At 40.8% G+C, this 12,379-nt stretch overlaps 1 protein-coding gene across 1 annotated transcript in view; it reads right to left on the bottom strand.

The window, feature by feature from the left end:
• The window catches only part of LOC140398859 (multivesicular body subunit 12B-like), a 181,587-nt gene that overhangs the window by 144,285 nt on the left and 24,923 nt on the right, over nucleotides 1–12,379 (bottom strand). The window contains exon 5 of the mRNA XM_072487800.1: nucleotides 12,052–12,180. Within this exon, the coding sequence (XP_072343901.1) occupies nucleotides 12,052–12,180 (129 nt within the window). The remainder of the gene's footprint in view (nucleotides 1–12,051; nucleotides 12,181–12,379) is intronic.

The raw sequence follows: 12,379 nt of genomic DNA, 5'->3' as shown, positions 1-12,379 counted from the left end.
GTCAATGTTGGCTCAGCTAACAACTTTCTCTGGGTGGTCGCATTGTTAATACCGCAAACCGCAAACGGTCGCGTAACATTTCTGACAAGGTCTCACCTTAGTCACAGTACTCCGCAATCCTGCGTAGCGTGGATACAAAATCGGCAAGGGATTCTCCAGGGGTCCTCTCAGCGGTATTAAACCGGTAACGCTGGACTATCGTGGACGGGGTTGGGTTAAAATATTGCCCCACCATATTCACAAGTTCATCAAACGTTTTGGTATCCGGCGCAGCTGGGTACGTAAGGCTGCTAATCACCCCAAACGTATGCGGGCCGCAGGCGGTGAGCAATATGACCACCTGGCGCTCGTTTTCGGTGATATTGTTTGCCCGGAAATAGTAACGCATCCGTTGTGCATACTGGTTCCAGCTTTCCAGCGCAGCATCAAAAACATCCAAACGTCCGTACAGAGGCATGGTATAATAGAAAACAACTTCCAACCTGTATCCAACAAAAATCCAGGGAGGTGGCTTCAGCAGTGTAGACAGCTATTCACTTTAACCTTCGTCGCCAGTTTTGTGAGGGCCACGAAGAATCCAGCACGAGTTTTAATATATATATATATATATATATATATAAAGCAGCAGCAACTTCCCTTGTTGCACACTCGTTCCTGCTGGTTCCTAAACTGGCCAGCTTTATTTATAAATGGAGTTTACTTATGGTTTCTCCGCCTCCCTCATTGGGGAAGCTCATACTCCCACAGAATTGTGGGATTGTAATTAGTCCCCAGCCAATGGTAAGTAGGCAGGTTATAACAACTATTTTAAATTTAAGATACAGACACCTAAATAATTTGTGGCAGTTATCTGAAACCTCAAGTATAAGTTGAAGCTTTCGGATTACTGCGAAGACCACAAGTGAAATGCTACACCTTTATGAATTTCTTTGCACGGGAATGAAGTGCAAAATTTCAGTAACAAAACAAAATCTGTGATACAGACTTTGTGCGATAAATGAAGAATTCTTTTAAAAATGGCCAACTTAGTCAATTTTGTTTACTCTTTTATTCAGGAAGACTCCAAAAGCGCAAGAGGACTCACATCAATTCAAATCCTACAAAACAATTCTTATACTCAACTCTCACGTTATGGATCTAACAATTGAACACAGTAAAAATGAATTGCTGGTTTCAGTTACCAAAAACTCAAATTCTGTCTTTCATCTAAAGAATACATTTGACTCATTTTCTTCAATTAATTAACAACGCTGTTCTTTTGATTGAAAAATAACTGGTTTTCCCCATTCTGAAGATATGGAAGTTTGACACCGATATGCAAATTGATCATGGATCTTCAGAACTGTATTTCTGGCACCTGTCACCTGTTTCACATTGTTAATTAGACACTTTATAAATGTATGTCTGGGAATTTCTACCCCAAGTAGTTAACAGAAATACTGATTATAGAGTTTGAAAAAGGATGAGATTTCTTTCGAAAGTGGCTACTTAAACAGTTCTAAGAGAAACCAGTCTTGCTCTAGGGTGAACAAGCAGGAGGATGAAAACCATTGAATTCATCATAAAGGACTTGGGGGTAGATCATTCAGCACCTCGAGTCTGTTCCTTCATTCAATTAGATCACAGCCGATCAGCACCTCATCTCCATTAACCCTTAATATCCTTGCCAAAAAAAAAATCTATCTATCCCTTTTGAAATGTTCAACTGACCGAGCCACAGATTTTAAGGGGGTTGTGTGAAATAATGTTTCCTGGCACAATCCCAAGGAGAACTTTCTCTAACTTGAAAGATATGTCCCGCTTGTTCTGGTTGTCTCCACCAGAAGAAAAGGTTTCATCTTAAATATGGCAATCAGATCATCCTCAATCTCCTACAGCCAAGGGAATGCAAGACTAGCCTATGTAAAGTGTTCTTTATTTTAATTTTTCAGGTGTGAGCATCGCCAACAAGATTAGCATTTATTGTCGTTGACAAGGTAGTGTGAGCCAGCTTCTTGAACTGCTGCAACTCTTGGTGGTGAAGGTATAACCATTGTTAGGAAGGGGGCTCCAGGATTATGACCCAGGGGCAGTGAAGAAACAGTCCCAAGTCAGGAAAATGTGAGAAATGAAAGGGTACTTGCAGGTGGTGGTCATCAATTAACCTCTGCAGTCGTACTTTCATTCTAGAGAAGCTGTGCTGTACGCCCCTCTAAAGCCAAACATCCTCGGTCTGAACTCTGATCATTCCTTGTTTCTCAAAATCATTGTGCTACAGGACATGAATCATAAAATGCTTAATGTAACAATTTTGAACTCAAAAGCAAATCAAAGGTTATGAAGTTGCAGCTGACTCATTACAGACTCAATGATATGCATTATGTTTACAGTACTTCTAATATATGCTGCTAATTGAGCTTTAAATTATCATTTAACATTGATTTAGTCTGTGAAATTTCACTTTGCTGTACATTATTTGCCATCTTCAGATCATCCCGTAGAGCAGTACATGATTACACTAAATGTATTTGCAGATGGTAAAGTGGTTAGCACTACTGCCTCACAGCTCCAGGGACCCGGTTTCAATTCCGGCCTCGGGTGACTGCCTGTGTGGAGTTTGCACTTCCTCTCAGTGTCTGCGTGAGTTTCCTCCGGGTGCTCCGGTTTCCTCCCACAGTCCAAAGATGTGCAGGTTAGGTGGATTGACTGCGATAACTTGCTCCTTAATTGGGGAAAAAAATGTATTTGCAGATCGCTGCATTTGGCGTTAAGATTGTCCTTGTGTATAGCAACGGTGCTACTTCCACTTTGTCAGAGCATGGTTATGGGAACATTTGCTTGACTACAGCAAACAAAATTGTTTTAAAATCCGATGGGAGTGAAAATACCCAACTATTAATTCTTCACTGCTTGTCCCAATAACAGAGGTGGAAGACAGCTCATATCTTAACAGAAACTAAGCTTCAAGTCATAAGTATATCTACATTAAGACAATCTTAACATTTTAGTAGCATTCATTTCACTTCAGCTATAATCTTGGCATCTTGTGGCAAAACAAACTTGTTATGATCACAGTTGATGTTATAAATGGACGGGAAGATCCCAGAATAGTACCTTGGCACAAAATACCGTAACTTTTTTCAAACAAAATGTCGAGGGATAGTGTCACAATGCCGCTAATTAGTTTTAACAACAAGAAAAAACACTTACTAAATATGAAAAAATTGGATTATAATTCAATACTTCTTTACTCTCCCTTTAGCTTAACAATTAAACATGTTTAAGATTAACATGGATTATAAACTACATCTTAAAAACTAGTGTGGGTTTCATTAACACACAAAGTCCCTTTTAACTAGACAAGATGCCTGTGGTAAGACACACTCCTCTCTCAATTCAAGTGAATGTCTGTGAATTTCTCCTCAAAATCCCCCAGATGATTCTCATACTGGGAGCCTCCTTTTCTCACTGAACTACAGCTTCCACACGAGGGATTTCAAATTCTGCTTTCAAAGGTTACACTTTCAAACATTCTTTTAAATTATGTTTTTACTCCCCTTTTCCATCAAGGTTTCACTTCATGTTTTATAGATCTCCCTTCAGGTTTCCTTTGACTTTACACAAACTCTGAGGTCCAGCCATCTATTTCCATAATTATTTTAATTAATGCCTCCCAAACTATAGTAATTTCTCACAAACCTTAAGTACTACTGCAGATATCTTTCTGGCCACTCACAATACAATGCCTTTTCATCTGTCTGTGACTTTACTGAACAGTAATCTGTTCCATTAACTACAGGCTTCTTGGAAATTTCTATTAATTTCTCTAGTTTCTTTAAGTAGCTGGACTTTAGATTTTGCAACTTGTGCTTTCTTAACCATTGATCCATAGTATGGCTTTTCTTCCAGAAGGCTGAGACAGGTGCTCCCTCTTTAGCCTTCTAAAACCAACTGCTTCTAGCAGAGCTCGGAGAACTAGCTTCTCCCTCACGATCTATCTCCAACTGCAATCAAATTAGTTAAACTAAAATTTTAAATGCTTCGCGACCTTACAAAGCCCCAGTAGCTAAGCAACCGCTGCTGGTTTATTTACTCTTCGTGCCATTGCCCTCTCTAAGCACAATAGAATCACTTGGAATTGAATCCAATCCCCACACATACAAACACGGTTGTCCAGTATAAATCTAACGATAGGTTTTAACCTTCCAGGCACGGAAACATTAAATGCAACACACTTCAAACTAATTCTAATGTTTACCAACACAAATATAAATCCCTTAAAACTGCCTTTGGTTTCCTCACAAAACTGTTAAGATTTAGCTATGATTCATGTATGTTGGACTGGAATTACTCTTTGAATCAGCAATTAAAAATGTAGCAATTTCAAGCTGAACTGTTACCATAACTTGCTGATTTTGCGAAATCCAGTCAAGAAAAATGTGGCTTTAATAATGTACAATGGTAGTAAATCCTACTGGAGTGAATTGTGCAGCACTCTACCACTATGTGAAATCATCAAAATCTCCAGAGGCATCCAAGAACAGCAAACGGATACCCACATGAACTTATCAAATCTTCTCATGAACTGAGATCACAATGGAAAGCAGGTTGTGAAGTTAATCGATTGGGATCTGTTCGCATCAAACAATTGGTGATACAGATTCAGATGTTAGCCTTCTGCCACTAGAGGTCCTCAATGGGCCACACAGAAGGCAAAGCTTAAATTGAGCAGCAGACAATTGATTATACAACATTACGGTTTACTTCTGCAGGTCCCAAATGGTTGTTAATGCAGAAATTTTCGACAGATTGGTAAATTTTGGAATAATTCAATTTGTTTTACATAAGAACATAAAAATTGACAAACAGGATATAAAACCAGCTGCTTCGCCCCATGCAGTCATCGTGCAACTGTGCATCGCATTCCCAAAAGCTTTCCATCAACCAGCAGCCAGAATATCCTAGTAGGAGCAAAATATAGATTAGCTGTGGCCAACCTGCAGCTCGGAGGCCACATGTGACCCGTCTGGATTCTGAGTGCGGCCCAGGCAACATGTTCTTGACCGCTGCCCATGTGCAGGGTTGCCACATTCCGGCCGCAAAGCTTTCTCTCTTCTGCGAATAGCACGGAAAGCAAGGGCAAGTGAGATGGTGCTGATTTACTGTGAGAGCCGAGCATTCCCTCTGTGTCCAAAGTGTAAACATTCCTTTTGTTTTAGCAATTTGAAGTTGATGGCAGTTCATATTAATATATGACTGATTAAGCATTTTCTACTAATCATTGTGAAATATTCGGCATGTATTAACTGTATTTAATCTTATTCATAGGGTCATGGTTAGTGAACAAGCCCGATTTCAACCTTGCTGCCCACTGAGATGAAGGAGGGCCACTCATGCGGCCCACTCACCAGCCTAGGTTGCCCATCGCTGATATAGATGAACAAAGAAGCATCTCAGGGGAGAAAAGCCTGGGAAATCTTTCTCTGACCCCTTCATTAAAACAAAGGAATTTCGGAGACCACAGTAACCAAAGACACATCACCCAACATCCCACCATATTTTTGTAGAAACCCAGGAACTTGTCCAACTCCTTTCTGAAAGTTGGGAGCAAAGCCACATTCACTGCACGAGCTGGAAAGGTTAATCAGCCTCTACAAACAAAAAAAAAAAGGAAACACCCCTTGATGACTAGCATAGCCACTCATCCTCAGGTTTTCCACTGCCTATCTAATTAAAATAGTCCATCCACATGCACATTGTACAGTCCCTTCATGATTTTAAAGAACTCAATTTCACCAGGGTCTATGGATAGAGTAAAAAGAGCCAGGTCTCCAATTTATCATGGTTAACTAAAGACATTTCAACTGGGAATCAATCTAGTGGTCCTCTGAACATTTTCCAAGGCTTGCATATCATCCACCATGTCAGGGGTCCATTTCCTAGACAATGGCAAACATCTGATACAAGGACAACATTGGGTTTTGTATTTTATACTGGAACACCCTGGTCATAGATTCTAATACTCTATTTGTTTTGTTATAAGCCTTGAGGCACTGGTCGTGAACATGTAAAAGATTTTTGTATTGCAACTAAGTGTCTTTCAGGCTTGACAAGACTTAAGTTTGAAACACTGCATGGCATATATACCTGAAATTTATCATCACACAGTATCAGGCTCCTTTCTGAAAGTTTGCAGCAAATCCACATTCACTGTACATTTTGGAAAGTACAATATGTCGCACAAGTCCTGCAGCATTGAAACAAACTTGCATAGGGCAGCACGCTGGCACAGTGGTTAGCACTGCTGCCTCACAGCTCCAGGGACCCAGGTTCAATTCCTTGGGTGAAGTTTGCACCTCCTCCCCATGTCTGCATGGGTTTCCTCCACATGCTCCGGTTTCCTCCCATGGTCCAAAGATGTGCAAGTTAGGCGGATTGGCCATGCTAAATTGATCCTTAAGTGTCCAAAAGGTTAGGTGGGGTTACTGGGTTACGGGGATAGGGTGGAGGCTTAATATGGTGCTCTTTCCAAGGGCCGGTGCACACTCAATGGGCCAAATGGACTCCTTCGGCACTGTGAATTCTACGATTCTATGACTCCACCTGGAATTATGTAAATACCTGGCAATTTGGAGCCCATTCAGGCACCTCCCACAGCTCAGGCACCTCCCAAACAACGAACACCCAGAAATGTCACAGCGGATGTATAGACTCTTAACCCTCAGGTACAGCTCCACAGAGAATAATGCCTCAGGCATACTTGACTTTGCGCCGTTTCTGTGATAACCCCTGATCCAGCCAAACCTCCAGGTTAGCTACCAAATTATTTTGTGCATTTTACAGTATTTTTACATTGTGCTGACCATCATTTTTTAGCCACGTGTTCCTCTACAAGTACTTCACATCAAACTGTACCAGGACTTCATAAACTGTATGGATGTAATTTATTTTCCAAAGGAAAATTAATTTAAAGATCCTGAAATGAAATAGTGCTGATGTGCTGGACTGTTATGCTGTCAGTATTAGATTTAAGACATCGTTAAACTGATATCTAAACTTCTTTTTACAACCTGGGAGAAAATGGCAACAGAATATTCTCGCATAAAAATGTTGGTAACTGCTATAGGAAATAAACAACCTGAAGGAGGAAATTTGAAAACTCGGTTGTGGGCATTTTCAGCAGTGCTGAAATACAGTCTATGCAGACAAACAAAAGAGCCTTGCATACTTTCAAAGGCAAAGGATCAATATTTTCTCCTTTATCACCTTCAGTTTAATAACCCAGTTTACAATGTCAATCCCCGGTGACTACACACACAGCAAAAAATCATTCACTAATTCCTTTTTTCATTTAGTAGACAGACCACAAACCTCTGGTCCCTGTTGTACATTTACAGACATTTCTGCTCTAGTCAATGATGGGAATTTTGCAAGACTGAAAGCTAAGTAGAATTTCACCAGGAACTTAAAAATCATCAATTCTTTTTCATCCTTTGGGGTGCAACACGCATTTAGTCGGAAACAGCCAGAATGGATCTGTACCTCATTAAATCTTTAATGTGAACCTACTTCAGAACAGATGACATTAACATTTTTTTATTCCATACCATAAAGTTCTTAAAAAAAACCAGAGTAATTTATTATTGCCTGAACCAGGCATTTCCACAACATTACTGAGATTTTGAAAATCTCAGTGCTGAAGCAGCAAAATTAAGACTTCGGCGATACATTTTTGCTTTGCAACAAAAATTTAAACTACACAGTTTTGCAAATCAGTTCACAAATCAAGGGTTGCAAGGACACAACGTACCTGTCCACTCCAAATAAACTTTTGCAAGCCTACACATTTCTTAATTGCAGTTCTAGATTATTTAGCAAAACATGCCAATTTTTTTAAGAAGTCAGACTGAGATCCAATCATTTGTTTGTTATGGAAGAATGCCTCAGATCATACACACTTCTGCCCATGTTCAAACTAGCAATCGTAAATTGTGAAGAAAATGTAAAGGTGAAAAATGTAACGCTTGCACAGAAACGGTAGTAATTTTAATGGTTGAATTGAATTGATAGTCAAGAGTCTGGTTATAGTGGTACCAACATGCAAAATTAAACAGCTTCACCAAAAGGGAAAATGCTAGAAACCTACAATCTTCCTTTTCAATTTGTGGTCTCAAATAGCTCTAAATGGCCCCAAAGGACAAGCCTGCAAATGGGACGCCAAGGAGAATATGTCCAGCCAGGTTGTACATGCCAGTTTGCAGCAAGGTCAAACCAACTCACCACTTAAATGGCCTGGGAAGCTGGAATTCAGTAACCTGGACCCAAGACTCTCTGTCACTGCGGCTCTAGAATGGAGCCAATACGTCATCTTACCACTCAACAACCATGCTTTTTTGATTGGTAAAACTGCACCACCAGTTTCAGATTTCGCAAACTGACACAAAAGTTTCTGCATAATATTCACACCACTATAATGGTTAATTCAATATTTTTAAAAAGCTACAGTGACTCAGCACCTGTTAAGCAAGCCAGTATTCCGAGATGATTAATTTCCTTGACATGCACCTCAAAGGTAGTATACCAAAGCTACAGTTTCTGGACCGTAGGGAATACGGGAGCAAGTAAAGAAAAAGGTGAGCAATTTTAAACTGAGGCATTGGCAGGACTAGAAATCAACATACGTCAACAAGGATGGAGTGATAGGTGAGCGAGATAAGGTATGGGCAGCACAGTTTTGAATGAACTGAAATTTATCACGTGGCTAGTTTGGAAAGCATTGGAATAGTTGAATCGCGAAGTGCCAAGGCATGGATGGGAGTTCAGCAGCAAACAGGCTAAATCAGGCTTGGAGAGTGGCTTTGCACGCTCAGCTTGGGGATAAATAGAAGGTCAAGGATGCAAAAGTTCAGTTCAACCGGAAGAGAGCCGAGGAGGGCATGGAGTTTGCTGTGGAGCTAAAACATGGCTTTGATCTTCCCAATATTAAACTGGAGGAAATTGCGGCTCATTCAAGAACAAGCAGTCTAACAACATCGGGAAAATATAGGATGTGTCAGGACAAAAGGCAGAGTTGTAATCCTTGCATGTGGACGTGAAGCTCATGCCTATAATTGATGTCGCCACCGGGTAGGTAGCTTGTCGCTAATAAAGTGGGAGTTGGTAAAGAATAGATCTTTTGGGAGTTTCTGGCTGCGATTGAATAGACGAGTAGAGCCAAGCGAGGGTAGCCCTACGAAATGGACAACAGAGAAGGGGGGCCTGAGAAGAATGGTGTGGTTTGCCAACTGAAATGTTACAGAAGGGTCAAAGAGAATAATGCACCTTGGGCACCAATTACAGAAAATATTATTTGAGACTTGTATTCAGGTCATCTCAATGCTGTGAGAGAGATGGAACCTGATTGGAGGGAGTAAAACAAGAGTTGTGGATTTGGGATACAACTTGTGAGTTAGAGGTTGGAGATGAGGTAATAGTTTAAAAGATATTGAAGTCAAGGGTGGCCTTTTTGAGGAGGGGGTGATGACAGCAGTTTGAAAAGGGAGGCAGACAGTATATTAAGGAAACATTTGCAGCAGCTTTTACGTAGGCCAGGAATTAAATTAATTAATGCATCGGGAATGAAAGGTTAGTCTCATTAATAATGATCATGAAACTACCGATTGTCGTAAAACCCATCTGATCCCTAATGACCTTCAGGGGTGAAAATCTGCCATCCTTACTTGATCTGACCTGCACGTTGAGTCCAGATCCATAGCAATGTGGCTGACTCTTATCTGCTCTCTGAAATGCTGTATTGAGCTACTCAATTGCATCAAATCACTGCAGATCAAAGCACTGTGCATGTACCTACACCATGTGAAATGCAACAATTCAAGTAGGGAGCTCGCCACTAACTTCCCAAGGGCATTAGGGGGGTGGGAAATAGATGCTGACCTCGCCAGTAATGCCCACATCGCAAGAACAAAATAAAGGGAGGGAATTTAGATGATCAACAGTTAAGTGGGAATTGGGTCAGGAGAGCAGGAGATGGTCTAATACCATTTGTGAGCTTATCTCTTGTACAAAGTGAGAGAGTAAAATAATTAGAAAAAGACAAGTTCAGGGCAAGAATGGAGGAAGCCTGCAGAGCCCCTTGAAAAGGTGGTTTCCATCTTAATGGTAAAAATCTCAATGAGCTACTTGCACTTATTAATTGGAAGTGGGCGTTGCGGGTGGGGGAGAAAGAGTTAGAGAGCAAAGGTCTAATATGAATGCTGTTAATGAAAAAAAGATGGTATTATCCTTGCTCTGCAGGATGCTTGTGGAGCGCTGGACACTAGTGGCGGGGGGAAGGGAAGCTCAATAGCGCTTGGTGCAGAAGAAAAGCAACCAAATTACCCTTAAAGCACCCCAATGCTATCAATCCCAAACTGACTGGCAAAAACTATTCAATCAAATTATGCAAATACATTTGTCAACTTGCTTTGAGCCACCATCCTGAAGGATTTTAAGATGGGTGAAAACATTCACATGCAAGTAATATTTTAAATCAACTTGCAATTTTCGAGCACGTCAATGTAGAAAGGCCTGCCAATGCATTTAAAAATAAATAAATTAAAGAATCTGTAAGCCTGGGTGTGTCTGATCGGATGGTGCCTTAAAAAAATATTGGGATTTGTTGTGTTTTTGCTCTGTTAATATCTTAGCTCCTCCTGATCACCGATGATCAATGTCAAAGACAGAAGGCTTCAGAAGTCAAATTAAGACTGCCTCCCTTCCAAACGTCATATAGTCCAACACAATTTGAAGATGCTATCAGGATTTTATGCGCGCATGACCCCCTTCTCCTCTTGTCTAGCATTAGAAAATGACTAGAAAATTAGTAAAGGTAACTGGGTTAGTTTCATACAAAATCATAACAATATTTGGGGCAGCATGGTAGCACAATGGTTAACACTGCTGCCTCACAACACCAGGGACCCGGGTTCAATTCCAACTTTGGGTGACTGTGGAGTTTGCACGGTCTCCCCGTGTCTGCGTGGGCTTCCTCCGGGCACTCCGGTTTCCTCCCACAGTCCAAAGATGTGCAGGTTAGGTGGATTGGCCATGTTAAATTGCCCCTTAGTGTGCAGGGATGTGCAGGTTAGATAGGGTTATGTGGATAGAGCGAGGGAGTGGGCCTGGCAGAATGCTCTTTCGGAGGGTCGGTACAGATTTGATGGGCTGAATGGCCTCCTTGTGCACTGTGATTATCCATGAATTTTTGAGCTGTGAGTGAATTAGTTGATAATCTAACAGCATGACTAATTAAAGTTTTTAAAAGCTTTTTAAAAACCTCAGCTGAGTAGCACATATTATGTGATCCCACCATATTGGATATTAATGCATGGCTCTTGCACATGACCTGACTTTAAAAAAAATCAACAGGTTCTTTAGAAATTTGAAATATTTACATCTTGGTCTCGAAGAAGCCTAATATCACTCATGTCCTTTCAATGTTTAAATTCAGCACTCATACACTCCATGGCCACCAGCAATCCCCACTGTGGAACAATGTCACCATGAGCAACGTTGCAAGAGATCTTCTCGGAAAGTTACTTAGCAAACAATATCTTTCACTATGACAGTGAACAGGAACACAAGTGTGACAGTTCAGGTCACAAATGACAAGTGACCCGAGATTCAACCTCAGGTTGAATGTTGAATGGGCGTGCTGAGTGGCCGTCCTCAAAATATTTTCAATGGAAATGTCACTTCCCTCGGCAGCTAAAGGGCAGGGAAAGGTCAAGAATAGAGAAAAAAAACAGGGCAGATGAGAGTCTGAGCTGTCTCGTGTCTTCACCTCTGCCACAACATCACAGAAATGTGTGTGCAAAGTCCATAATTGTGCACACGGACAGTTTCCAGTTTGGGGGAGGGGGGGAACCCCCACCACAAAACCCATTTACTTGGTTTAACCACTAGAAATACTCTGTCTGCTCCCATAACAAGTGTTAGAAAACTCATAAGGCAACCATATTAGGACGAAAATCTGGAAATTCTTCCCGCAAATGACTGATCAATACTCTCCCGTCATTTTTTAGACAGCAGTACCTGGGGAGATTAGGAGCAGGACTAGGTGACGATGAGGATGTTAGGGCTGTAGTTGTCGCTGTCATTGACAACTCCTGTGTCCGAGGAACCCTTCCCATTCTGTACCAGACTCCCATGTTGTTCAACTCCCTAAAAAGTACACAAAAAAAACTTTAAATATTTTTAGAAATAACTTGTTTGCTAAAAATATATTCAGTATCATTATCTTTACTGAAACCATAAATGTTTCACAGTCCAAAGAATGCAAGTTTGAAGAGTCATAATGGGCTAAACCTCAAAATTCTCACTCATAAATGATTGGAATTTTTAGATTCTCAACCAGGCTTCT

The sequence above is a fragment of the Scyliorhinus torazame genome, chromosome 22, assembly GCF_047496885.1.
Source record: "Scyliorhinus torazame isolate Kashiwa2021f chromosome 22, sScyTor2.1, whole genome shotgun sequence".
NCBI classification, from domain to species: Eukaryota; Metazoa; Chordata; class Chondrichthyes; order Carcharhiniformes; family Scyliorhinidae; genus Scyliorhinus; species Scyliorhinus torazame.
The sequence above is the reverse complement of the archived record's forward strand: the minus strand, read 5'-3'. Positions and strand labels throughout refer to the sequence as shown.